Genomic DNA, 27,897 nt, shown 5'->3' with positions numbered 1-27,897 from the left:
GCTGACCAGGTCCTGCTGCAGCAAAGCAGCCCCAAACCATGACACTTCCACCTCCATGCTTCACAGTTGGTATGAGGTTCTTTTCTTGGAATGCTGTGTTTGGTTTACGCCAAACATGTCCTCTGCTGTTGTGTCCAAATAATTCAATTTTGGACTCATCTGTCCAAAGAACATTATTCCAGAAGTCCTGGTCTTTGTCAACTTTATCTCTGGCAAATGTCAGTCTGGCCTCGATGTTTCTCTTGGAAAGCAAAGGTTTCCTCCTTGCACACCTCCCATGCAAGTTAAACTTGTACAGTCTCTTTCTGATTGTAGAGGCATGTACTTCTACATCAACAGTAGCCAGAGCCTGCTGTAGTTCTCGAGATGACACTTTAGGGTTTTTGGAGACCTCTTTTAGCATCTTGCGGTCTGCTCTTGGGGTGAACTTGCTGGGGCGACCAGTCCTGGGCATGTTGGCAGTTGTTTTGAAAGCCCTCCACTTGTAGACTATCTTCCGGACAGTGGAATGGCTGATTTCAAAATCTTTTGAGATCTTTTTAAATCCCTTCCCAGACTCATAGGCTGCTACAATCTTTTTTCTGAAGTCCTCTGACAGCTCTTTTGCTCTCACCATGGTGCTCACTCTCACTTCAACAGTCAGGAGCACACCAAACTAAATGTCTGAGGTTTAAATAGGGCAAGCCTCATTCAACATGCAGAGTAACGATCTACTAATTATGTGCACCTGGTGTGATATACCTGTGTGAGATCTGAGCCAATTTAAGAGGGAATACATGTGAGGGTGTCCTATCTTTTTCCTCAGTTAGAATAGGCATTTTTGTAGAATGACATTTACAGAAGATCTTGAAAAGACTTTTCTTCAGTTTTCTTTGTTTAGTTGGATTACTTTAATCTCTCTGTATTGTTGAAACGGAGATGAAATAACCTTTTATTAAAAATGTTACAAAAAACCACATGCTTTCAAAGGGTGTCCTAATTTTTTCACATGACTGTATATCATGCACAATGAACATTATTTTTAGATGCATCACAAAATAAAAGATATCAAGGCAAATGCAAAAAAAAGTGAGTTTAATTGTTGTGCCTTTTAGATACATGGTGTTCTTTGACGTTATCATTTTAAAGATCTTATTAAAAACATATTTTATATTAATGTACAACATCTGGCAACACTCCAGGGAATTAATTTACATATTTCTTCAGCCAATCAAGCATGTCCTTCCTTGCTTCTAGAATGTATGGCTTGTCATCAGGGTTGATCTCCTCTTTCTTCCGATGGGCAAACCCATGATTTTGCTTTGGATAGACTTTAACTTTATAATCAACCTTGGAATGCTCTTTAAGTTTTTCATCCAGAGATCTAACCTGCAAGAGAAGAGAAAATGTCATATCTAGAACACGGTCAGCTTATTGTCCTCGGCTTTATCCATAAACAAGTTACTCTCTTGAAATCCCTGTAACTGTTACTTCTTGGTGCACAGAAACGGCAGTGAGTAGCCACGTGTGGATTAGCCCTATTGAATGGAGCTACATCCTCTGTGGATCAGAGGAATGACAAAATGCAAACCTACAGCAGAAATATAAGGGCAACCACATGCCTTTTTAAATATATATTTTGTTTTTGCGGCACCAAAATACAGCATGGCCGCAACATATGACAGCACCCTGAAGACGATTTTTAACTGCTGCCAACTTGCCTACGTAAGGCTTAAGAACAGAACTCAAGATGCTAGCTTCTCTTTGCAGGATACAAATATGGAAGACAAATAATCTCACAGAATTTAAAGTCTTTTTAAATGTTAGTTGCTTGTATTAAATTAGATTGTCTTGTTCAAAAATGTATACAAAGTTTTTGGCCCATACACACACTGAGATATATCTTTCCATCAATAAAGAGCTCTGACTTTGTTTTCTTCAGGTAACCCCATTATTCTTAGGATAGGCCATCAATATCAGATTGGTGATGGTAAGACTCTGAGCAATTGGTCAGCTGTTTGAAGAGGTCTTTTGGAGGAACTCTGTAGCCCCTTCATTCTCTACATCTGTCTGTACCTGGGAATGCCATACACAAAGTACTGGCTGTTTTCGGAATGCTATAAAGCTGTTATTCACCACTCCTTTTTGGGAAAGTGGTGAAGTCAAATAACTTCATGTACAGCCATGCCTGCATATTCTGAGAAGTTACCTAAAAATACAGTTATGCTTTAAAATTATAAATACACTTACCTGTTCTAGTGGTATGAGGGGATCATTTTCACCAAAAATGAACAACGTTGGATTAAGCAAATTATATTTATCACATTCTTCACGGACTAAACCTGATAAGAATAATAAACACCTATTAAAAGGGAAATTCCGAAGTAGTTTTATAATGAAAGAGGTTCTGCAGTGTCAGGATATTGATGACCTATCCTCAGGACTGATCAAGATCAGATTGGCGGGGCTCTGTCTCCTGACACCTTTGTCTATCAGCTGATTTGACTGCACACCAGCTAGCATGTAGCCGCAGTGCATTGTAATCACAACTACTCACCCCATTTACTTGTAAAGGACACTGCCGCTACAAACTAGATGGTGTGCAGTTAAACATTGAAGTGGACACTGTGCTTGCACAAGCACTGTGACCCCTTCAAACAGCTAATCAGCAGTGGTGCCGGGATCAGACCCCCATCAATCTGATATTGATGACCTAACCTGAGGATAGGTCATCAATATCTTGACACTACAAAACCCCTTTGAGAAGTACGTCTGTATATGGCTGTCTAACCATGCTTCAGATTTAACACAGTGGCTCAATTTTATTTCAGAATTGTGGTGCAAAATGTTGCATCTTAGGCCAAATCAAAAGGATGGATCCAGCAGGTTAAAATTCAAATAATGCTTTATTTCTTCATTTAAAATTGGAGTACAGCACAGTTTTCCATACCGTTCCCTTCTGACTCGTTTTGACCTAGGTGGTCATAGTCATATGACTAAAACCACCTAGGTTGAAATGCGTCAGAGGGAACGGTATGGAAAACTCTGCTGTACTCCAATTTTAAATGAAGAAATAAAGCATTATTTGAATTATTCTGCGTCTGTTTCTTCCATAGTTCTGCCATTACTCTCTGGTTTTGACTCTGGCTGTCTGACTTGCCTTTTTCGTCTTCCCTAAGTAAGCCCTGTGCACTTAGACAGGTCAGGGACCGTTGCACAGTTGGGGCCATCATTTAGAGTGGATCATCCAAGTTGGTAGGGACAGTGGTGTGGATGGAGGTCAGGGCTGCACTGTTCCCTACCTAATGTTGGATTCGCGTCCCCACCTATCCCTTGGTCGAACTTAACGGACTTATGTCTTTTTTCAATCGTATCAACTATGTAACTATGTAACATGACAGTCTATATACTGTATTTTTTCTTTCAATAAATTTGAATATATTGGATAACAATTTACCATAAAATGCCACTCCAGCCTTTAGTTCAGGATATTTTAGCATGAGATAATGGGTTACAATGCCACCCCAGCAGAATCCAATCACGCCAATACTTTTTGCTTGACACTGCTCCTTTAAATATCTCAGCACAGCATCGGCCTCTCTGAAAAAAAATTGAAAAATTTAAAGGGAGAAATGTGAGGCCAATTATTCTCTTGAACCAGATCTGTCAGCTTAAAGAGGTTATCCGACCCCTGAAATGCTCCCCCATATGCCCGGGCCCCTCAAACACAATGTACTTTCCTCACTCCCTAGCACCCACGTTGCTTCTGAAGCCTGCACGGCCGCTGCTGCATCTCCACATCACACGGATGAAAACATCCGGCGCCTGGGGGGGGGGGGATGCAGTGGCGGCCGTAATATGCTGCTGTGTGTTAGAGCAGCATATTACAATTACAGGTCCATACTACTGGTTTTCCAAAATGGCCATTTGGCTACTAGGAAAGAATACAATGGACCCATAATTTATATGTCTACATTATTGACGAGAAGAGCACTCCTCAGCCTTTTTCTAAGGGTGGTGGTTGTATATGGTTATACACTGCCTGTCCCAAAAAAAAGTCCCCACCCAAAAAAAAAGGTCACACACTCTAATATTTTGTTGGACCGCTTTTAGCTTTGATTACGGCACGCATTCGCTGTGGCATTGTTTCGATAAACTTCTGCAATATCACAAGATTTATTTCCATCCAGTGTTGCATTCATTTTTCACCAAGATCTTGCATTGATGATGGTAGAGTCTGACTGCTACGCAAAGCCTACTCCAGCACATCCCAAAGATTCTCAATGGGGTTAAGGTCTGGACTCTGTGGTGGCCAATCCATGTGTGAAAATGATGTCTCATGCTCCCTGAACCACTCTTTCACAATTTGAGCCCGATGAATCCTGGCATTGTCATCTTGGAATATGCCCATGCCATCAGGTAAGAAAAAATCCATTGATGGAATAACCTGGTCATTCAGTATGTTCAGGTAGTCATTCTTGGAGCACATACTGTTACTGAACCTAGACATGACCAACTTCAGCAACCCCAGATCATAGCACTGCCCCCACAGGCTTGTACAGTGGGCACTAGGTATAATGGGTGCATCACTTCATCTGCGTCTCTTCTTACCCTGATGCGCCCATAACTCTGGAATAGGGTACATTTTGTATTCCTATTCCAGAGTCCAATCTGTATGCTCCCTAGCAAATTGAAGCCTTTTTTTCTGGTTTGCCTCACTGATTAGTGTATTTCTTACAGCTACACAGCTGTTCAGTCCAAATCCCTTGAGTTCTCTTCACATTGTGCGTGTGGAAATGCTCTTACTTTAACTATTAAACATAGCCCTGAGTTCTACTGTTGTTTTTCTTCAATTTGATTTCACCAAATGTTTAAGTTATCGCCGATCACGATCATTCAGGATTTTTCCCCTGACACATTTCTTCCTCGAAGACGATGGGTCCCCACTATCCTTCCAGTTTTTAATAATGCGTTGGACAGTTCTTAACCCAATTTTAGCAGTTTCTGCAATCTCCCTTTCTCTGCTTGAAGCATGCCAATGATTTGACCCATCTCAAACAAACATCTTTTCCATGACCACGAGATGTGTCTTTCGACATGGTTGTTTAAGAAATGAGAAGCAAGTCATTGCACCAGTTTGGGTTAAATAACTTATTGCCAGCTGAAAGATAATCTCCCATGCAGTAATTATTCAATAGGAGGCTCATAACTATTTGCTTAGTTAAACCTAGGTGGCGGATGTGGGTAGAGTCAGGGGATGCACTTTCCTCAGAAATACATGGACTTTAAGTATGTGTCCAGTGTATTATTTTTGTGCTCCTAGTAGTCAAACGCATTAAATTGTTGTGCTATATGGCTACTAGTAGTATGGACTTTTATGTGTAATATGCTGACCTTACATAGAGCATAAAATGAATCTGATCGATCCACATTCATTTTCCTGCAGCATTACTAGTAGTACTAGTAATTAATTTGAATTTGGAAAACGTCAAAGAATGTTCATGGTTTATGTATGCTATTTCAGCTCAACTTCATTGAAGTGAATGAGGCTCAGAGTCGCTGGCTAAAAATTATGACTATGGCAGTGGCCCAGTGGTCATGGTGGCTCACTGTTTTATTGCAGCACTGTTGTTCCCATCCAAACAGGTATAAAACCTTGTGCTCTCCCCTTGAATGTGTGGGTTTTCGGTTGCCTCTAAACATCCTTTGTATGGAATTATCTTTAGGCTACATTCTGATGGCTATAATGTGCTTACCCCAAACTGGTCCAACTGAATTGACCTTAGATCACTGTAAAACTCTATGGTGATCTCAGCATAGTTCAGTTAAACCATTGGAGATTAGTGTTTTGTGGCAGTAATAAAGACAGTGGTCAAGTTACGATGGTCTCATGATACAATATTCTCAACATGCAATATTATTTTCTGGGCCATCGTAACTTGAAACCAGACTCAACACAAAAATGCCTTAGACTCTGCTGATCAGTGGATCATGTGATTGACTGGTAGATCTGACCAATCAACATGGCCATTTCACTGGTGAAACATCTGTATTGGCTGTCTAGTAGCACCTCTCTACAGTACAGTATGGTTCTACATGTTCTGTACTGCTCTTTGCCTGTGACACCGGGACACTACTCTGTGTATTTTACCCGACCCTTAGAAAGCTCCTGTTTCTGACCACATTGACACAACCATGCTGCCACTGAGCCTGTGCTACAGACTGCAAAACGCGGGTCTACAAAACACAAGCACCAGCCGTGTGCACTCCATACTGCAGTGTAGACCTATTGCCTTTAATGGATCTGCGATCCATAAGATGCTGCGAAAGATCGGATCTGTCCTTTCCTTTGCTGTGTGGAGACACAAACCCCGAAGCCCATGGGAGAGCTTCTGTGTGTTCAATTTAGGTCATCAATTTAAATTACAGGATGACCCCTTTAACCTCCTCTGGACCGCTTAACGCACGGATGCGTCCTGGAGGCGGTCGATTCATTCCTCCTGGACGCATCCGTGCGTCATCTCGCGAGAGGCGAGATTTCCTGTGAACGCGCGCACACAGGCGCGCGCATTCACAGGAACGGAAGGTAAGAGACTGGATCTACAGCCTGCCAGCGGCGATCGTTCGCTGGCAGGCTGTAGATGCGATTTTTTTTAACCCCTAACAGGTATATTAGATGCTGTTTTGATGACAGCGTCTAATATACCTGCTACCCGGTCCTCTGGTGGTCCCTTTTGCTGGGATCGACCACCAGAGGACACAGGCAGCTCAGTAAAGTAGCACCAAACACCACTACACTACACCCCCCCTGTCACTTATTAACCCCTGATCACCCCATATAGACTCCCTGATCACCCCCCTGTCATTGATCACCCCCCCTGTAAGGCTCCATTCAGATGTCCTTATGTGTTTTACGGATCCACGGATACATGGATCGGATCCGCAAAACACATACAGACGTCTGAATGGAGCCTTACAGGGGGCTGATCAATGACAGGGGGTGATCACCCCATATACACTCCCTGATCACCCCCTGTCATTGATCACCCCCCTGTAGGGCTCCATTCAGACGCCCGCATGTGTTTTTTACGGATCCACGCATCCATGGATCGGATCCACAAAACACATACGGACGTCTGAATGGAGCCTTACAGGGGGGTGATCAATGACAGGGGGGTGATCAGGGAGTCTATATGGGGTGATCACCACCCTGTCATTGATCATCCCCCTGTAAGGCTCCATTCAGACGTCCGTATGTGTTTTGCGGATCCGATCCATGGATCCGCAAAACACATACGGACGTCTGAATGGAGCCTTACAGGGGGGTGATCAGGGAGTCTATATTGGATGATCACCCCCCTGTAAGGCTCCATTCAAACGCCCGTATGTGTTTTACCGATCCACGCATCAATGGATCAGATCCGCAAAACACATACGGATGTCTGAATGGAGCCTGACAGGGGGGTGATCAATGACAGGGGGGTGATCAGGTAGTCTATATGGGGTGATAACCACCCTGTCATTGATCATTCCCCTGTAAGGCTCCATTCAGACGTCCGTATGTGTTTTGCGGATCTGATCCATGGATCCGCAAAACACATACGGATGTCTGAATGGAGCCTGACAGGGGGGTGATCACCCCATATACACTCCCTGATCACCCCCTGTCATTGATCACCCCCCTGTCATTGATCACTCCCCTGTAAGGCTCCATTCAGACGTCCGTATGTGTTTTACGGATCCACGCATCCATGGATCGGATCCGCAAAACACATACGGACGTCTGAATGGAGCCTTACGGGGGGTGATCAATGACAGGGTGGTGATCACCCCATATAGACTCCCTGATCACCCCCCTGTCATTGATCACCCCCATGTAAGGCTCCATTCAGACGTCCGTATGTGTTTTGCGGATCCGATCCATTGATGCGTGGATCCATTCAGACATTTTTTTGGCACAAGTTAGCGGAAATTGATTTTATTTTTGTTTTTTGTTTTTTCTTACAAAGTTTCATATTCCACTAACTTGTGTCAAAAAATAAAATCTCACATGAACTCACCATACCCCTCACAGAATCCAAATGCGTAACATTTTTTAGACATTTATATTCCAGACTTCTTCTCATGCTTTAGGGCCCCTAAAATGCCAGGGCAGTATAAATACCCCACATGTGACCCCATTTCGGAAAGAAGACATCCCAAGGTATTCCGTGAGGGGCATGGCGAGTTACTAGAACTTTTTATTTTTTGTCACAAGTTAGCGGAAAATGATGATTTTTTTTATTTTTATTTTTTTCTTACAAAGTCTCATATTCCACTAACTTGTGACAAAAAATAAAAACTTCCATGAACTCACTATGCCCATCATGAAATACCTTGGGGTGTCTTCTTTCCAAAATGGGGTCACTTGTGGCGTAGTTATACTGCCCTGGCATTTTAGGGGCCCAAATGCGTGAGAAGTAGTTTGAAATCAAAATCTGTAAAAAATGGCCTGTGAAATCCGAAAGGTGCTCTTTGGAATGTGGGCCACTTTGCCCACCTAGGCTGCAAAAAAGTGTCACACATGTGGTATACTGTACTCAGGAGAAGTTGGGGAATATGTTTTGGGGTGTCATTTTACATATACCCATGCTGGGTGAGAGAAATATCGATTAATAACAAAAAAAGTAAAAATGTCAGCAGCAATGAAATACCACCAAATGAAAGCTCTATTAGTGAGAAGAAAAGGAGGTAAAATTCATTTGGGTGGTAAGTTGCATGACCAAGCAATAAACGGTGAAAGTAGTGTAGTGCAGAAGTGTAAAAAGTAGCCTGGTCATTAAGGGTGTTTCAGCTAGGGGGGCTGAAGTGGTTAATTTCCCCTGTGGTGTGTTACAGGGGAACTGAACGCCTCCTGCAAGTTTCCCCACTGAAACACAATAAATCTGGTGCAAAGTATGTACACCAGTTTTTTGGCTGAAATTTAGGCACAATTCTAGTATGTTTTAATATGCAGATCTGTTCCTATGTTATTGAACCTATAATCAGTACATCAGGTGATCAAGATGCCTGACCTGTTCCCATTGCATTTTGCATAGGTAGCAATTTTTTGGTGTTTATAGTAGTGTACTATATATTGCCACATTTAAAATTATATATCAGATTTATGAAATAGCAGTGTCTATAAATCACAACTTACCTGTATGCTTTATCGGCTGGTCGCGTTTCAAGCCATTTAAAAAAATCTGCATGATCATAGGTTGAGTTCCATGGTTTCTGTCCGACAAAAAAGTCAGGCAGGACAGCACTGCAAACAATACAGTAAAGAAAGAACAGAGAATTATTAATATTATTATTATGGAATATGATATCACTAGAGAGAAAAAGAGAGACATTTAATTGTCGAGCTCTTAGGAACCTGTCACCTTCTGCAAGCAGTATTAAAGAGGACCTGTTACTTCTAATGACATGTTTGTTTTACTACCTGCATTTCCCATGTAATAATTTGACAGCATCTATTCTTACAACTCTATGATGTGCCATTTCTGTATTATTCCTACTAGAAGTTTATGAATGAATTCTCAGCAGTCTACAATAAAGCTCCGTCTGGGTATTACCAGGTGGGGGTTCCCCTGCAAAGTCTGACACTATACAATCAGTGCTACCAGTGTCCGACTGTGCAATGACATGTAGAACATTCAGTGGTTCGACGTTGGCTCAGACTTTGAGTTTAGCAGGAGCTGCGCTCCACTACACTGGTGGGTGGCATGGCATGGTTGTCCCTCAATCCCAACCCCCAGCTTGTGAGTTCGGACTATAGTGTCCTTAACAATATAAACAATTAGGTATCTTGTCCCCATCTACAGTGGGATGCGAAAGTTTGGGCAACCTTGTTAATCATCATGATTTTCCTGTATAAATCATTGGTTGTTACGATAAAAAATGTCAGTTAAATATATCATATAGGAGACACACACAGTGATATTTGAGAAGTGAAATTAAGTTTATTGGATTTACAGAAAGTGTGCTATAATTGTTTAAACAAAATTAGGCAGGTGCATCAATTTGGGCACCACAAAAAAGAAATGAAATCAATATTTTGTAAATCCTCCTTTTGCAGAAATTACAGCCTCTAAACGCTTCCTGTAGGTTCCAATGAGAGTCTGGATTCTGGTTGAAGGTATTTTGGACCATTCCTCTTTACCAAACATCTTTAGTTCATTCAGGTTTGATGGCTTCCGAGCATGGACAGCTCTCTTTAAGTCACACCAGAGATTTTGAATTATATTCAGGTCTGGGGACTGAGATGGCCATTCCAGAAGGTTGTACTTGTTCCTCTGCATAAATGCCTTAGTGGATTTTGAGCAGTGTTTAGGGTCGTTGTCTTGTTGAAAGATCCAGCCCCGGCGCAGCTTCAGCTTTGTCACTGATTCCTGGACATTGGTCTCCAGAATCTGCTGATACTGAGTGGAATCCATGCATTGCTCAACTTTGACAAGATTCCCAGTCCCTGCACTGGCCACACAGCCCCACAGCATGATGGAACCACCACCATATTTTACTGTAGGTAGCAGGTGTTTTTCTTGGAATGCTGTGTTCTTTTTCCTCCATACATAACGCCCCTTGTTATGGCCAAATAACTCCATTTTAGTTTCATCAGTCCACAGCACCTTATTCCAAAATGAAGCTGGCTTGTCCAAATGTGCTTTAGCCCACCTCAAGCGGCACTTTTTGTGCTGTGGCCGAGAAAAGGCTTCCTCTGCATCACTTTCGCATACAGCATCTCCTTGTGTAAAGTGCGCTGAATGGTTTAACGATGCACAGTGACTCCATCTGCAGCAAGATGATGTTGTAGGTCTTTGGTGCTGGTCTGTGGGTTGACTCTGACTGTTCTCACCATTCGTCGCTTCTGTCTATCCGAGATTTTTCTTGGTCAAGCCTTAACTGAGCCTGTGGTCTTCCATTTCCTCAATATGTGCCTAACTGTGGAAACAGACAGCTGAAATCTCTGAGACAGCTTTCTGTATCCTTCCCCTAAACCATGATGGTGAACAATCTTTGTCTTCAGGTCATTTGAGAGTTGTTTTGAGACCCCCATGTTGCTACTCTTCAGAGAAAATTAAAAGAGGAGGGAAACTTACAATTGACCCCCTTAAATACTCTTTCTCATAATTGGATTCACCTGTGTATGTAGGTCAGGGGTCACTGAGCTTACCAAGCCAATTTGAGTTCCAATAATTAGTTCTAAAGGTTTTGGAATCAATAAAATGACAACAGTGCCCAAATTTATGCACCTGCCTAATTTTGTTTAAATTATAGCACACTTTCTGTAAATCCAATAAACTTAATTTCACTTCTCAAATATCACTGTGTGTGTCTCCTATATATAGATATATTTAACTGACATTTTTTATCGTAACAACCAATGATTTATACAGGAAAATCATGACGATTAACAAGGTTACCCAAACTTTCGCATCCCACTGTATTGGCCCACATATAGAAATACCTTGTTGCTGGTATTTTGGTTACAAACAACACGGGTATATATAATTTAGATGCTCAAGAATTGTTATTACATGGGGAATGTAGTTACTAAAATAGGAGAGGTAGCAGATCCACTTTAATTGAAATACCACATACATAGTACTGCTGGCATATTCTGGATGGCTAATTAATATGTTGATAGTCACCCCTGTTCCGTTCTGTGGCATCACAAAGCACCGCTGAAATACTATACATTGACAGGATTCCTGAGCTTACACTCATGAAAAAGAAGACCTAGCTATAAGGTTGGTGGAGCACCCCCTTTAAAGGGAATCTGTCACCAGTTTTTTGCTGCTAGGTTCTAACAGCTCCAGCGCCTGCCAATGAGTCCCCATATTCACGAGCTCACTGCTCATTGACAGTTTTGTTTCCAACTAAATGAGCAGCAGGTGGGTGGGGAGAGCTGGGAGCATATGAATATCAGGACTCATTGGCATACGCTGGAGCTGCTCAGTTCAAGATCTTAGCAAAACTGCCGAGTCAGTTAAAGAAAGTGATCCAGCATTTTGTTAAAGGGATCTATCACTAGTTTATGCTGCCCTGCTTTAGGACACCATAAAGCTGCTGATGGATTCCCTTTAAACTACTGCCCCTTTTAATTATAACTGCTCTGTTAACCCCTTCACGACTTCCATACATGTATGGCGTAAGTCATGGTTTTAAACATGGTGCAGCGGAAGCCAAAACCACCTGCTTTTTGCTGCTTTAAACAGCAGAGACCCTCGCCACATGTATGCGATCATCTGTCCTCTCAGAAGCTGTGGTCAAATGAGACCACAGCACCTGAGCAGGCTGTAAGCGGGAGCCGTGCGCTCCCACTCCCGTAACGGTGTTCCCTGGCTGAGATCAGGGAACCTGTTACAGCATACTATTAGCCCGAAGCCTTAAGCAGGCTTCGGCTTCTATTATTGGAATATACTATTAGAGGCCACTAGGTGGCAGCACTGTATTGTTATATTCAAAACAAAGTGTTCAATTATGGCTATATTGCCATCAATGAACACAATGGGCAATTTAATGATTGTCAGTTATAGTCACGCAGGGTGACTTAAAAAAAGTTTTAAAAAATGTTAGGAAAAAATTGTAGAAGTTCAAATCACCCCTCTTTCCCTAAAATAAAAATACTTAACCAATAAAAAAATAAACATCATGGGCCTTGCCGCCTGCTATAATGCCCATACTATTAATATATAACAATATTAATGCCATACAGCAAATGGCGTGATGGAAAAAAAAACTGAAACAGCAATTTTCAGTCACTTCAACTCCCCAAAAATTATTTATAAAAAACTATCAAAAAGTCACACACACTTGAAAATTGTATCACTGAAAAGTACAGATGGACCCAAAAACAATGACATAGCTCTGTACACATAACTATAAAAAAGTTATAGGGGTCAGAATTTTGTGATGAAGAAAACTTTTTTCCAAGCCCCCCCCCCCTCCCCCCAGTACATGTATTAAAACACAAGAGAAAACTGTACAACTGTGGTATCATTGTACTGACCTGGAGAATGAAGGTAACAGGTCAATTTTACTGCATAGTGAACGCAGTAAAAAAAAAAACCAAAAAAAAAAAAACAAAAAAAAAAACCTGTGTCAGAATTGCTTTTTTTTCCCCATTATCTCCCCACTACACTCTGAGAAGGCGGGATATGAAAAATGAAAACGTCAGGATATTGATGACCTATCCTGCATAACCATATATTTTACATGTAATGTATATTACAACATTTCTTATATCCATGCGTGTAAATTAAAAAAAACACAAGTAAAAAATATATGTTGTAGATTTTTTAAAAAGTTTTCGCAAATCAGTCAATGAATTGTGATTTATAAAATAGAAGGAACAGACAAATATCAAGTCAACAAAAAATTATAACATTTTGTACAATCTATTTTAGAAATTTGAAACGAGACTATTACTTACATGTATCCCTGTGAAGCAAGCAGATCAGCAAAGTATCTTGTATTGGAAAGCTCCCATCCATAAACATCTTGAACCACAATTATGGCTTTATCGGTGCTTGTTTTTGGTTTAGAGATGTAAGCTTTTATATGTTCAATCTGAATCTCATTTCCAAGATTCTTATGGTCAAACTGATCTCCAAGCTCACAAGGGCAAGGTCGTGCTTCATTTGCCATGGCGAATCTGAAAGGAAGATTTCTTCTCTTTATTGTTACTAGAAAAATCTATTCAAAGTATGTAAATATATTTTACTATAGGATGTAATTATGATAAAAATTAAAATAATATTTTTGTAATTTGCTTTATTATGGATATTGTTGTAACTAAGGTAAAAAATGGCTATACTTTTATAAATTATTACTTACTACCACAAATAAAAAAATAACACAAAATGTATGCACAAATGCCAGCACAAGTAAAAGAAGAATATACACTTCACGTCACTTCACACTTTTTAGTACAAAGCAGCCAAAATTAAAAACAATTTAATAGATTAGAAGCACATATGAGGATTATAATAACCTCCCCAAAACCACTAACCCACTGCATAACCAACAATAGCATAGGAAGACCACAAAAAATAAAAATCATGAATCCAAAAATAAATACAACCAAAAGCCAATAACAAAATATAAATAGCAAGAATGGAGACCCAAAAAGTAAACTGATAGCTAGGGTCAAACCACACAGGATGATGACACAAAGGAGCTGGAACCAAGCAGGGGGGAGCAGGTAAGTATACTATCCCCCTCTGAAAGTCCAATGACATGGGGGATTTGTCAGAAAGGTCCCCCCCAAGGTAGCCATACATACATTGGCCAACCCCTTGATCAAGCATGTATGTTTATTTCAATGGGGAGCTGGGTCGGGACAAGGTATTTTGGTGCCCTAGGCAGAGTATGCAACTTGTGCTCCCGTTCCAGAATCAATTTAAACTAAACTAACTTGCTAATAAAAAAGATTTAAACACATTTTAATAGAAGCAGTCACAGACCTAACAAATGCAAACCAAGTGACTCACAGGTAATGTGTTCAATGGTTTGAGGTGTTCATTTTTCTTTTCTTCTCTGTTTGGTCCAGACCCTCATGATGATCGATTTTTCTTGAAGATTGCAGGAACCTAGTATCCACTTCTCCCTTTAACACTGCCATCCTGTAGCTTCCCCTATACTATGTCTGCAGCTGGCCCATGTACCCCCTTTACTGTACCGAGAGTGCTACCAAATGACCCCAAATACTGTACTGCCAAAATATAAGTGCCCAAGGATGCTGACATAGAACTATAAAGTTATGGGTGCCAGAGCAAACTTCAGGCATAAAACTGCAGACCAGACCCCTAAAAAGATTCAAATCTGAAATCAAAATTAAAGTGGTAGTCTGGTTATAGAAAGTTATTCTCTATCCTCATGATAGGAGATTACTATTAGAATGGTGGGGATCCTACTGCTGGGACCCCCACTGATCACGAGAATAGGGGCCCTGTACCCTTTGGAGCCCTCAGAAATGGACAGAGCGGCTGGTCGGAAATGCTGCTCCATTCATTTGTATGGGAGTGCCAAGGAAAACAATCACTTTCTATAAATGGAATACACATTTAATGAGGTTGTTCAGTCATGTATTTTTTTTTTAACTGCTTACAGTGTGATGAAATTATAAAAGTGGTAATGCTTTACTGATTTCCTGCCGCTCCCTCCCCAATCACTGGCTGTAGCTTTCACAGACTTGGAATTACGTAGAGCAACAACGACACAGGAAGCAGTAAAAGAAGAACGGTGGGGCATCACCAGAATGGTATAACTGCTATTTTATAACATTCAGTTTTGAAAAGGAAATTTTACATAACTGGACACCTCCTTCATAATACAGACCCCAGATAAGACACAAAATTATTACAGACCTCCAGACAAACTCCTAAATAAATACAGATCCCACATCCTAAAATTAATCCAGACCTCCGGACTAGAACCCAAAATGAATGCAGACCTCCAAACCAGACCCCAAAATTAATACAGGCCCCAGACCAGCCTCTAAGTTCATACAGACTCCAGATCAGTTCCCAAATCCGCCTTTAAATTCATACAGACTCCAGATCAGTCCCCAAAATTCATACAGACTCCAGATCAGCCCCCAAATGTATACAGATTTTAAAATCATACAGACCCTAGATCAGCCCTCAAGTTTATACAGAACCCGAATTTGTGAGACCTCAGATCAGCCCCTAAATTCCTACAGACACCAAATTCATAAAATCCCAGAGCAACTCCCAAATTTGTGCAAACCCCAGAACAGCTCCCAAATTTGTACAGACTCTAAAACAGCCCTCACATTTGTGTAGTCCATAGAACAGCTTGTAAATTTGTATAGACCTCAGATCAGCCCCCAAATTTATACAGACCCAAAACTTATACAGACTCCACATTAGCCCTCAAATTTATATATACCCCACATTCATGTTTGTACAGACCCCAGAACAGCCCACAAATTTATACAGACCTCATATAAGACATCACATTTAGTGCGCATGCACACGAATGTGTGCCACTTGTGCCGTGCATTGGGGACAGCAAATTGTGGTCCCCAATGCATGGGCACCATCAATGTGGCCTATGCTGGTGGATGCAGACCCATTCAGGTTCAATGGGTCCGCAATCCATCCGCACCGCAAAAAAAATAGAGCATGTTCTATTTTTTTGCTGTTCGGAGGCATGGACTGAATGCCACGGTAGCCCACTGTAGTGCTTCCATGGCCTTCTGCTCCATGCTTCTGCTCCGTATCGTCTGGATTGCGGACCCATTCAAATGAACACACGGCGCACGCGGCTGGTGGCCATTTATTGTGGACTACACTTTTTGCGGGCCACAATACGGGAACGGCTGGCACACATTCGTGTGCATGAGCCCTTATACAGAATCAAAATTGACATAGATTCCAGATCAGACCCCAAATTCATTCAGAACTCTGTCACCCCCTATAACATCCACCACTCTGTCACCTAAATGCAGACCTCAGACCAGACAAAAATACTCACCTCTCCTCTTCTACTCAGGGTGCCTCCACGATCATCACTCTGGCTCCACTGCACTCTTGCTGCAGCACTGTCATGGAGCTGGTGCTACCATGTGCACTAGAGACACTATACTCACCGCTCCATGGGCCTCCTATACTAATAAGTGCTTCCATACTGGCCCAGGGAGCTCTAGAGGAAGAGAGATTAGCTATCTTGAGGACAATAGCAACCTTCACTACCACCACTACCAGCTCCAGACACTGCATCTCCCCTGCCACCCGGCCCATTGCACTGTGCATTGTGTTGCGTTTGCAACATAGACATAGCGTTTTCTTTGATGGCCAAAAAGTTCAATTTTAGTCTCAATAGACTAGAGCACATTCCTTCATACATTTTGGGAGTGTCCCGTATGCCTTTTCGCAATCTCACAATGTGCCTTTTTATTTTTTGCTGAAAGTAATGGCTTTCTTCTGGCCACTCTACCATAATGCCCAACTCTATGGAGCGTACGGCTTATTGTCGTCCTATGTACAGATATTCCAGTCTCTGCTGTGGAACTCTACAGCTCCTCCAGGGTTACCTTAGGTCTCTGTGCTGCCTCTCTGATTAATGCCCTCCTTGCTCGGTCGTGAGTTTTGGTGGGCGGACGTCTCTTGGCAGGTTTTCTGTTGTGCCATGTTCTTTCCATTTGATTATGATAGATTTGATGGTGCTCCTGGGGATCATCAAAGATTTGGATATTTTTTTTATAAACTAACCCTGACTTCTCAGCAACATTGTCCCTTACTTGTTTGGAGAGTTCCTTGGTCTTCATGGCAGTGTTTGGTTAGTGATGCCTCTTGCTTAGGTGTAGCAGCCTCTGGGGCCTTTCAAAAAAGGTGTGTATATGTAATGAAAGATCATGTGACACTTAGATTGCACAGGTGGACATCATTTCACTAATTATGTGACTTCTGAAGGTAATTGGTTGCACCAGAGCTTTTTAGTGGCTTCCTAACAAAGGGGGTGAATACATACGCACATGCCAATTTTCTGTTTTCTATATCTAAACAATAGTTTTATTTTATATATTTTTCTCATTTCACTTCACCAACTTAGACTATTGTGTTCTGATCCATCACATAAAATTCAGATTAACAAAACATTGAACTTAAGGCTGTAATGTAACAAAACATGAACAAAGTGAAGGGGGGGGGGGGGTAAATACTTTTGCAAGGCACTGTAGGTGCAAACTGAGTGTGTTGCTGGGTCCTGGACAACCGCTTTATTAAGGATGTAAATTATATCATTAAACTAGAAGGCCAAAAACAAGATATACTATACTGTCACATATCATAGGATAAATAGTGGATACACTGAAAAATGTTGTAAACGTACAACAAACTAATGAAAAATAAAGAAATGTGTCCATCACCAAGTTTAAACCTGTTTTCATACTCTGGTTCATCAGGGAACCATGGTCACAAGGTGATGAAATCATTAAATGCAGGTCAGTAGGGATATAGGTCACAAACTAGTCATAGGGAGGTAAGTGTAGCACAATAATAATGACTGATGATGACTTGGCAAGACTTATGAAGGGAGGCTTAATTACCTGATTCCTGGCACTTGCTCCCTGCTCCTTCTCATCCCAGCCACCACTGGGCTCCCTCACTGTCAACATTGCCGCATCCAATAACTGTCCATAGCAAAGACTGGATCCCCTTGCGTCATGTAACCATTTTGTCATGCCGTAAAAGGAGACGGCATAAGCAGTAGCCAGTGATTGACTGCTGCAATGTTAAACAAGATGTTTTTTTTATTTTATTTTTTATTTTATTTTATTTGTTGTGATACAAAAACTTAAATACATATTGCATAATTAACATTATAAAATCCATAAGTCCGCCAATTCTAATCTGTGAACGTGGTTGACAATAATTTCATACGAGTATACATAATAGTGTCGACATTTGAACCTTCACATTCTACATCTATAGAATAAATGCTGAAAAGCCGGACAGATAGCATTTTCCCCGTCTCTCCCCACCAACCCGCCCCCCCCCCCTTCCACCTTGCAGGGGAAAAAAAAAAAAAAAGGGGATCCTAATTAATTAGCCGTATCCCAATCTTTCCATAGACTATTCCACTTTAAGTAAGATCCTCTTTGTTTATGCAGGATCTTCTCATAGCTTTTCACTTTCTCCACCAGACCCAGCCAGTTCTTACAATCTGGGGCAGAAGGGCAAAACCAGGATCTAGAAATCAGAAGCCTCGCCAAGAACATCACCTTGATCAACAAGTGACTTTTTATGGGTTGATGATTAACCTCAGATAAATCTCCCAGGACCCATATCCTAGGAGACAGAGGAACAACAATTTTAAGTTTACGCACCAGATTCTTTTGGACCAGGCTCCAGTACCTACTCACCATTGGGCAGTCCCAGAACAGATGTAAATGATCTGCCCCGGGATCACCACAGCGGGGGCAGTCAGAGGAGGCCCTGAGTCCTCTTCTGTATAGCCATATAGGTGTCGCATACATTTTGTGCAGAATATTAAATTGTACAACAATGTGGTTAGAATCACCACAGCGGGGGCAGTCAGAGGAGGCCCTGAGTCCTCTTCTGTATAGCCATATAGGTGTCGCATAAATTTTGTGCAGAATATTAAATTGTACAACAATGTGGTTAGAATTGTGTAAAACCAATTTTAAGCTTTCCCCTATATTCTCCCAGTTTGGGGGACCCACCTCTGAAAGAAGAGAAGACCAGGCTCTCTGTCCTGGAGAAAGAACATCCAGAAAAAAATTATCCATTAAGTGTCTATAACAGTAAGATAGTTTAATTCTCGTGACAGTTTTCTTACCGATTAAATCCTGTAAAAATAAAGGAGTGTCTATAATAAAAAGGTGGCTGTTCAAAGTGCTAAAGAGTGCTGACCTCAATTGAAAATATGCGAACCAGGCCACCTCACCTAAATTTGCCCTTAGTTCCATGAGGGGCAAAATTTGTCCACCGCTGACTACTTGATGTAAGTACTGCACATTTTTAGTCCTCCAGTACTGACAGCAACTTAAGTCGTTTAAATTAAGAAGTTTTGGATTGTGCCATAATGGGGTGCAGATAAGCGATGCCTTAACTGCACACCAACCCCTTATGACCGACCAGGTCTTTATAGCCATTCTGGAGAAAAGTGTGTACCCGCTCAGTATATTTAGTAGGTAATCGGATTCCAGTACAGTGAAGAAATCAGAAAAACCTGCCTCCTTCACCACTTTACTGCAGAAAGGACTATTTTCCCAGTCATTAAAAAGGCAGAGTTGGGAGGCTACAAAATAACCCTTAAAGTATGGAAGATTAAGACCTCCCCGACTATAAGGCATGGAGAAATAAAGTGCCTTCAGTCTCACACGCTTCCTCCCCCATAGTAAGTCATTAAGCATCCGCTCTATCAATCTAAAATGCTTGTCTGTAATCCATATAGGCGAGTTGCGCAGGACATAAAGAACCTGGGGCAGCACTACCATTTTTATTAGTGAAATTCTATCCGCTCTTGCTAGCAGAATTTTTTGCCATATCTTAATTTTTGCTCTTAACTTCATCAACAAGGGGTACAGGTTAAGTTGTAAGTATTCCTGAGGTTTGGCGGAAACTATTATCCCCAGGTACTTTGTTGAGTCAGAGATCATTATCTGATTATTTAATTCGCCTCGCAGCTCGTCTATAGGGAGAAGTACGGTCTTCTCCCAATTGATCTCAAGTCCGGATATGTCGGAAAAGTGACCGACCAGATCCATTATGCGAGGGAGGGTGGTATTTGTTTGATGAATAAAAACCAGAATGTCATCTGCGTAGAGGGACACGCGATCATACTTCCCCATTATGCCAAAGCCAGCCACCTCCGGATCATGTCGTATCATGGCCGCTAAGGGTTCGATATAAATATTAAATAAAAGGGGAGAAAGGGGACAGCCTTGGCGGGTGCCTCTTCCCAGAATAAAGCTCTCTGTCATCAAGTCATTGATCCTAATCCTGGCGACTGGGGAGTTATAGAGTAGCCGGACCATTGCCATAAATTTTGGGCCAAAGCCCATTTTTTTCATTACCTCCCAAAGAAAAATCCACTCCACCCTGTCGAAGGCTTTAGTAGCATCCAACGACAGGATGGAGCGGGCGCCGCGCCCCGGGGATTGAATATTCATAAATAGCCTGTGCAAATTGTGATGGGTGCCCCTGTTTGGCATAAAGCCGTTTTGATCTGGATGGATAATCGTAGGGATAACCCGCGAGAGCCTCCTAGCAAGGACTTTTGATAGTAACTTAGCGTCTGTATTTAATAAGGAGATTGGTCTATAGGAGCTCAATTCTGCCGGATCTTTATCCTTTTTTAGAATTAGAACAATAAGGGCCTCCATCATAGAGTGTGGTAATCTCCCTCCCTGTGCTGCTTGGGAGAAAACCTCCAGCAGCTGGGGGAGGATCACCTCACTATGCTTGCGATAGACCTCATATGGAAGGCCATCTGTTCCTGGCGATGAGTTCCCCGAGACGGACCCAAGGGCCTCCTGCAACTCAGCAAGAGAAAGCTCCTCCTCCAGATATTCTTTTTGAGTTTCATTTAACATAGAAAGTGGAATTTTCTCCAGGAACCGCATCACCAGTTCAGATGACAGTCCAGGGGAAGATCTATATATCTGAGCAAAATATTGTAGAAAAATATTCCCAATTCCCTCTGGATCTGTTATGGTTTCGCCCTCTACATTACGAATTGAGATAATAGATTGTTTTTTCTTATCTTGTTGCGAAATTATTCTAGCTAGAAGCTTGCCCGGACGTCCAGACTCGATGAAATAATTGAGCCCCTTGAAGAATACCCTATGATTTGCTTTCTCTGTTACATATTTCTCCAAGGAGCAACTAGCCTTCTGCATCTCTTGCCTATTGTGCTCAGTGGGGTGGCTAGCATATCGCTCAGCTGTGAGTGCAGCGATCTTACCCAGTTCCTCCTCTTTCTTCCTAAATGTTCTCTTTACTGCGGCAATCTCACTTATAAAGACCCCCCTCAAATATGCTTTCAAGGCATCCCATACTGTATTGATATTATCAGATGGAGGGTTAACCTCCCAAAAGGAGGATATCAGTAGTTTAATCGTCGGCAGATTGTCCAGAATAGTGAGCCAGTATGGATTTAGCTTAAATCCTAGCCCCCTAGTATCCTTATTCTTCCCGCTGCGAACCTCAACCAGTACGGGTGAATGGTCCGAAACTGTTCTTACTCCGTATCGCATCTTACAGATATTACTCAGATTGCTCTCATTAGTAAATGCTAGATCGATCCTAGACATTGCTCTACCCCCCCTACTGAAACAGGAGTATACTCTCTTTCCTCCACCAAGATGTTCCCATATATCCACCACTCCCACCTCAGAGCAGAATTGAGGCAGCGGGGAGTTACAAGGATACCTCCCCTTTTCCACATCAAGTGAAAATCTGTCTTTATTAGGATCAGTGACCGCATTAAAATCCCCTATCAAGATTAAGCGGCATTCTGGTCTCTTTTCAGAAAAGAGCATTAACTGAAGCAGTGGGTACATTGAAAATGGCGGAGGTATATAGAAAAAGGCTAGGATATAACTGTCACCATTAAGCTTGCCATGCACGAAAATAAATCTGCCCTGGGCATCTATATGAGATTTTATAAGGGTGAAATCTATGGAGTTATGAATAAGAACCGAAATACCCCTGGAAGAGCCACTAAAGGTAGAATGATACGATTGGGACTGCCATCCCGTTGTCAGGCGGAACAGGGTTTCCTTAGTTAGGTGAGTTTCTACTATACAGATAATTGCTGGAAGATATCTTTTTAATGCATCCATAATCGCTTGCCTTTTAACTCTTTCCCCAAGTCCTCTGCCGTTCCAAGCTACAATTCTAGTGGACATCACTCACAAAAGAGAAAGAAAAAAAAAAAAAGCCATTCCTGCAAGGGGGGTTCCCCCCCCCCCTCTCTTGATCCGCCCGAACTAGTCAGCGAACCTCTAACCTCCGGCCGTTCTCCCCCAGCCTGGCCCCCCCTCCTATCCCTCCAATCATAGTGAAGCACAATTTCAGATGCCCATCTGATCCATCCAGTCTGATGCCTGTTGTGGTGACTCAAAAAAAAGGGAAGACCCGTTATGAATTACTCTTAATTTCGCTGGGTATTGTAAGGAGTATTTAATCTCCTTAGCCGCCAAGCGTTTCTTTATCTCTATAAAATTTCTTCTTCTTTCCTGAGTCTGCCGTGCAAAATCGGGAAAGAAGAGCAGTTTTGTACCCTGATATTCAATAGGTGTACATTCTCTTGCTCTCCTCAAGATACTATCTCTATCCGCGGACAGTAATAATTTAATTAAGACTGCACGCGGGGGTCTCCCTGGGGTAGGTTTCCCTCCCGGAATTCGGTGGGCTCTTTCTATTTGAAACATAGAAGAAAAGTTATCGCTGCCAAAGCTGTTCATAAGCACGTCCTTAAGTTGTTCCTCTAGATGACGGCCTTCAACTCCTTCTGGGAAACCGATTATACGAACGTTGTTGCGCCTTGATCTATTTTCTAAGTCCTCTATCTTGTTTTGAAGTGCTTGATTTTCTGAAGGAAGAAGCAAAGTTTTAGATTTTAATATGCCCATGTCAGTTTGCAGAGAGTCAACAGATTTTTCCATGCTATGGACTCGATCCCGAATCTTTACTAGATCTTCTCTTATTAATGAGATATCGCTCTGCACTGACCCCAATTGAGTGGACATTCCTTGCACTAAAGTGCCATTATTTTCCACAGCGCTTAGAATTCTGTCCAAGACAGCTGGATCGTATTCGGTTCGCATTTGTACAGAGAGGCTTTCCTCGCCTACCTCCTGATCCGCGTCCTCTAGACCATCCTGGGAAAGTTCGTCGTTTTGGGAAGTTTTAGCGGATTTTTTCGTCTTAGCAGGGGGTTTGGTTTTAGCAGGATTTTTATCATTTAGAAAGGGCGATTTCAAAAACTTGTCGATTTTGTTCTCTGGGGTCTTTGCCCCAGGCTTAATTGCAGAGGAATCAACTGAGCGTCGTTTTGGGGCCATTTTTTTTTCCTGTTGCCTTTCTTTTTTTTTTTTTTTTTTTTTTTCTTTCTCTTTCTCCTTCCTTCCTCCCCTTCTTTCCTTTTCCTCCTCCCTTTTTCTTTTCGTGCTAGTTTTTTTTTTTTTTTCGTTCTCTTCCTTTGATTTACCACCGCTTTTTCCCCGGTTTCCCCCCCCCCCCCGCCTCCCCTATGTCCTCGCCTCTGTCTTTTCTTTTACTTTGTACTCTCCTTACTCTCCTTTATATTTCCTTTATATTTCTTTTGATTCTTTTCGCGCCGGCTGCCTTTTTTTTTTTTTTTTTGCGTAACGCAAAGTTTTGGCAGTGAACTACACCCTCTTTGCTGCCGTGTGCACTACTAACCCCTCTCTACACCAATAGCATAAGAATCAGCAGTACTGCAAGTGTAGACTGAATAAAATAGAATACTTCTATTTCTCACGTGACCAGGGTGTGATGTCCAGAGCCTTAGTCCCAGTGCACGCCGTGGCTAACGGAGGAGAGGGGCGACAGCGATATGAAGTATAATGGCAGCAAGATATCCGGCAGAGTAGCAGTTCAGTATCCGCAAAGAGCAGCAGGGTGAAACCAGGCGAGCAAGGCAGTCCGGCCACAGGGAGAGGAAGACGGCAGGCAGGGCAGCACCAGCAGAGCCCACCAATCAGAACCAGTCAAGGGCCCAAGCAAAGCAGCCACAGCGAGGACGGCAGACAGCAGGCAGAGGAGCGGGGCAGCGAGGAAGCAAGGAAGCACGGCCGAGGGACAGGACACCCAGAGCAGGACGAAAGGAGCGGCAGCAGCCCACAGCAGCAGCAGGAGAAGCGATCGGCGGTCAGACCAGGTAAGATTCAGCGTCTCAGAGCATGAGTCTGGGCATCAGCTGTTTGGCTTCAGCTGGCCAGCATTAGCCTGGAGGGGAGAGACCAGCACTGGGGAGGATCGAGACGCGATCCCTCACGTCATCCCGCCCACCACCCTGTTAAACGAGATGTTGATAGCAAGGGAGTCCAGTGGAGCATCGCAGACTGGGAAGATAAGGAGCAAGGAGCCAGCATCTGTAAACAGGTAAGTTAGCTTCCCTTTACAGGTTGTTCCAAGTGGTGGGGGGATGTGGTTGATACTAGTCGTGACGTCACTGGGCCTGCGGTAAACGGTGAGAAGGCCGCGGCGCTCCTGGAGCGCCGCTGCCTTCTTAAACAGCTGATCGGTGGGGGCCCCGGGGGTCGGATCCCCGCCGATCAGATGCTGATGATCTATCCAGAGGATACCCCTTTCAATTTGGTGTAACTTTTCCTGTCTGTTCCCCAGAAACTGCAATTTACTGCTTCTATGAGTAGGCATAGATTTCCGCTAACATTTATGCCAACGTTCTGGATTGATTTATATTAAATCTGTCAGACTGACTGTGGCTCTACTCTATCCCGTCTATCCCTGTTCATTTTTCTCATTACTTCTCAGAAGAGGCAAAGGAAGAAAACATTGCAAGCTTTAGCACAAATATGCAATGCACAAAAATATGTGACTTTTTAATGGCAGAAAACTTTCATAAAACATTTAATAAACTCTATCCATGGAGTGTGATATTGCACCTTGATAATCAGGTTGTAACACAGGGCATCCTATGACTAACGTAAGGAAATTAGATTGTCAACTCCACTGGCCGCAGAGACTGATATGATTAAGTGCACCCTATGTAAAGAGCTGTACAATTTGCGCCATCAAAATAAATAAATAATGCTAGTCTCATGGTAGCTCATGTTCACATCTGTGCCAGAGGTTCTGTCAAAAATGGTGAAAAAATAGCGGAGCATGGGGGTGAGAAGGGGAAAAATGCTGTTTCCAGAGAGGAAGGGGTGAGAAAAGAGCCAAAGCTGCTTCAAATGTGGTATTTGTGTGGCACTGCTGGGAAGGTATTTTGTGCAGCTATTCATTTGGCTCTGAGTGTGTAATACCCCAGAGAGGCATTACCACTCTTTTTGTACCGTCACTCTCTCCTATAGTTTGATCCTGTATCATCTTGCATACTTAATGCCATTTCCTGCATAATGTGTATATATTTTTCCTTGCAAATAACTGTTTAAGTGTAATGTGCCTGGTTCACCAGCAGATGGCGGCAATCTTGGCAGAGCTAGTTTCCCTGGAGAGGAACCTTTTAGTTCCATTCCAGCCCTCTCTAGAGAGGGAGGAGTTTAGTTAGTGAAGGTCAATCTAATCTACCCTCCTAAGGGAGAGGTCAAGTCTAGCCTTCCCCTCCTTGGGGACAGGTTGTGAGGCAGTTCAGAGTAGCCCCTGTCTGGGGAAGCAGCAGGCCCTGCATGAGTTGACCCCCTGCAAAGGGAAGATTGTGCTGCTCTAAACGACGTTTAGCTTAAGGCCGGATCCGGATTAATGCCTTTCAATGGGCATTAATTTCGGATCCGGTCTTGCGGCAAGTGTTCAGGATTTTTGGCCGGAGCAAAAAGCGCAGCATGCTGCGGTATTTTCTCCGGCCAAAAAACGTTCCGGTCCGGAACTGAAGACATCCTGATGCATCCTGAACGGATTTCTCTCCATTCAGAATGCATTAGGATAAAACTGATCAGGATTCTTCCGGCATAGAGCCCCGACGACGGAACTCTATGCCGGAGGAAAAGAACGCAAGTGTGAAAGAGCCCTAAAACTGCTGATAACCAAGATAAAGTTGGAAGATTGTTTCCTGATGAAACTTTATGCCAAGTAAAGCTGTGTTCTACTTTAATAAAAGTCTGGACTCCATTTCTGCTACCAAATCCTACACCTGGGGTCCACCATCACCTTTTACATAGGGGGATCTAATCCCTCGTTGCTGAAATGCAACTGGCGTCATGACAAATACTTAAAAAACTCTAATAACACATGTAGAAGAGACCCCCGGCGCGCCAAGTGCCCACTGCAAGTGCAGGTATGGTATTTTGTGCTGCACTGTAGTATCCATTTGCCACTATTGGGGAGGTATTTTGTTAAAAGGGTTGTGTCACTTCAGCAAATATCATTTATCATGTATAGAAAGTTAATACAAGCCACTAACTAATGTATTGGTTATTATCCATATTGCTTCCTTTGCTGGATTGATTCATTTTTACATCACATTATACACTTCTCGTGTCCATGGTTATGACCATCCTGCAATCCATCTGGGGTGGTTGTGTTTGCACACTATAGGAAATAGCGCTGGCCTCTCTGGTGGCCGGGACCATGGGCTTATAGACTGGTCCTTTTACCTATAGTGTTAAGCATGGCTACTGCTGCTGGATTGCAGGGTGGTGGTAACCATGCAAATGAGCAGTGTATAATGTGATGGAAAAATGAATCCAGCCGGCAAATTAAGCAAATGGAAGCAATATGGACAATCACAATACATTAGTAAGTGGCTTGTATTGACTTCCTCTACATAATAAATACTATTTGCTGACATAAGACAACCCCATTAAGCACTTTGGTATTTGTTTCTTGCTCCTGGGGAGGTCCTTTGTGCTGTACTGTGGTATTTATTTGCTACTGTTGGGGCAGTGTTTTGTGCAGCAATGTAGTATTCATTTCTTGCTGCTGGGGTGGTATTTTGTGCTGAGCAGAGTTAACACACAAACTCTTAACTCAAATTTCTTAACTCCTCATTATATTCCGAAACAAAAGCCATTGAAAAGCAATTGAAGGTGTCTGCTTAACACAACTAGTTTAGTTAACACGTCTTATTAAGCATGAGTGTTAACTCGACTACATCTGTACATTTATTTGTGGGTGTAACGTGAAAAAAGTTCAAGGAGTATGCATACTTTTTCAAGGCACTGTACATAGTCAATCTTAGTATCTTAGTTATACAACTGATTACGGTAGAAATTATCAAATATGTTTCATGTACAATAATTGAGTTGCCAATACTTTTCTAAAAGCTTTCTTTCTTAAATACAAAATGTAATACTGTACTTCTAAGAAAATATAAAAGTAAAAAAAACAATATAAAGAAGAGAAATCCAGAATATGTCTTACCTCTTTAGCTGGATCTATAGACTCTTCTTTTAAGGAAACCTACCTGGCTTCTTACTACATATATGGAATGATCACTCTCTGTTTAAATAGGAGCTACTTAAATAAAGCTATGTATAGATTAAAAAAATGACATCACTTGGAGTGCAAACAGAAAAGAAAAATGTATGTCAGAATGACTTGGCAGTTTTTCAGGTAATATCCTATGTCTCAGCAGCTCATCTACATGCGGTAAAATTCCTATAAGGGCTGATTCACATAACCGCGTTCCAGGAAACCTAGGCCTTGTGTTGGCCACATCTCCCAGACCGACCTCGGCTCCCCAGATTTTTTA

General features: G+C 42.3%; 1 protein-coding gene across 4 annotated transcripts; it reads right to left on the bottom strand.

The window, feature by feature from the left end:
- Window positions 1-1,050: 1,050 nt before the first annotated feature.
- On the bottom strand, window positions 1,051-27,673 carry LOC122939615 (carboxymethylenebutenolidase homolog). 4 transcript variants are annotated; one of them, XM_044295727.1, is made up of 6 exons: window positions 27,567-27,673; window positions 13,436-13,657; window positions 9,158-9,265; window positions 3,437-3,579; window positions 2,230-2,321; window positions 1,051-1,368 (listed from the first exon to the last, which is right to left on the bottom strand). In XM_044295727.1, exons 2-6 carry the CDS (start codon window positions 13,648-13,650, stop codon window positions 1,186-1,188), a joined length of 741 nt encoding a protein of 246 aa, XP_044151662.1. In that variant the 5' UTR covers window positions 13,651-13,657; window positions 27,567-27,673; the 3' UTR covers window positions 1,051-1,185. The 4 variants fall into 4 exon arrangements, with proteins under 4 accessions (XP_044151662.1, XP_044151663.1, XP_044151664.1 ...); XM_044295728.1 differs by lacking the exon at window positions 27,567-27,673 and adding an exon at window positions 23,033-23,084; XM_044295729.1 differs by lacking the exon at window positions 27,567-27,673 and adding an exon at window positions 19,214-19,235.
- Window positions 27,674-27,897: the final 224 nt, after the last annotated feature.

The sequence above is a fragment of the Bufo gargarizans genome, chromosome 5 (assembly GCF_014858855.1).
Source record: "Bufo gargarizans isolate SCDJY-AF-19 chromosome 5, ASM1485885v1, whole genome shotgun sequence".
NCBI classification, from domain to species: Eukaryota; Metazoa; Chordata; class Amphibia; order Anura; family Bufonidae; genus Bufo; species Bufo gargarizans.
This window is presented reverse-complemented; position numbering and strand designations above follow the sequence as displayed.

What these genes read in the sequence shown, in the direction of transcription:
- LOC122939615 (XM_044295726.1), bottom strand. Translation starts at nt 18,111, where the DNA reads ATGAGAAGGAGCAGGGAGCAAGTGCCAGGAATCAG. An exon ending in CTTGCTTCACAGGGATACAT is followed by an intron (nt 9,266 to 13,435) that starts GTAAGTAATAGT and finishes TATTGTTTGCAG; the next exon opens with TGCTGTCCTGCCTGACTTTT. An exon ending in CCCTCATACCACTAGAACAG is followed by an intron (nt 1,369 to 2,229) that starts GTAAGTGTATTT and finishes CTTCTCTTGCAG; the next exon opens with GTTAGATCTCTGGATGAAAA.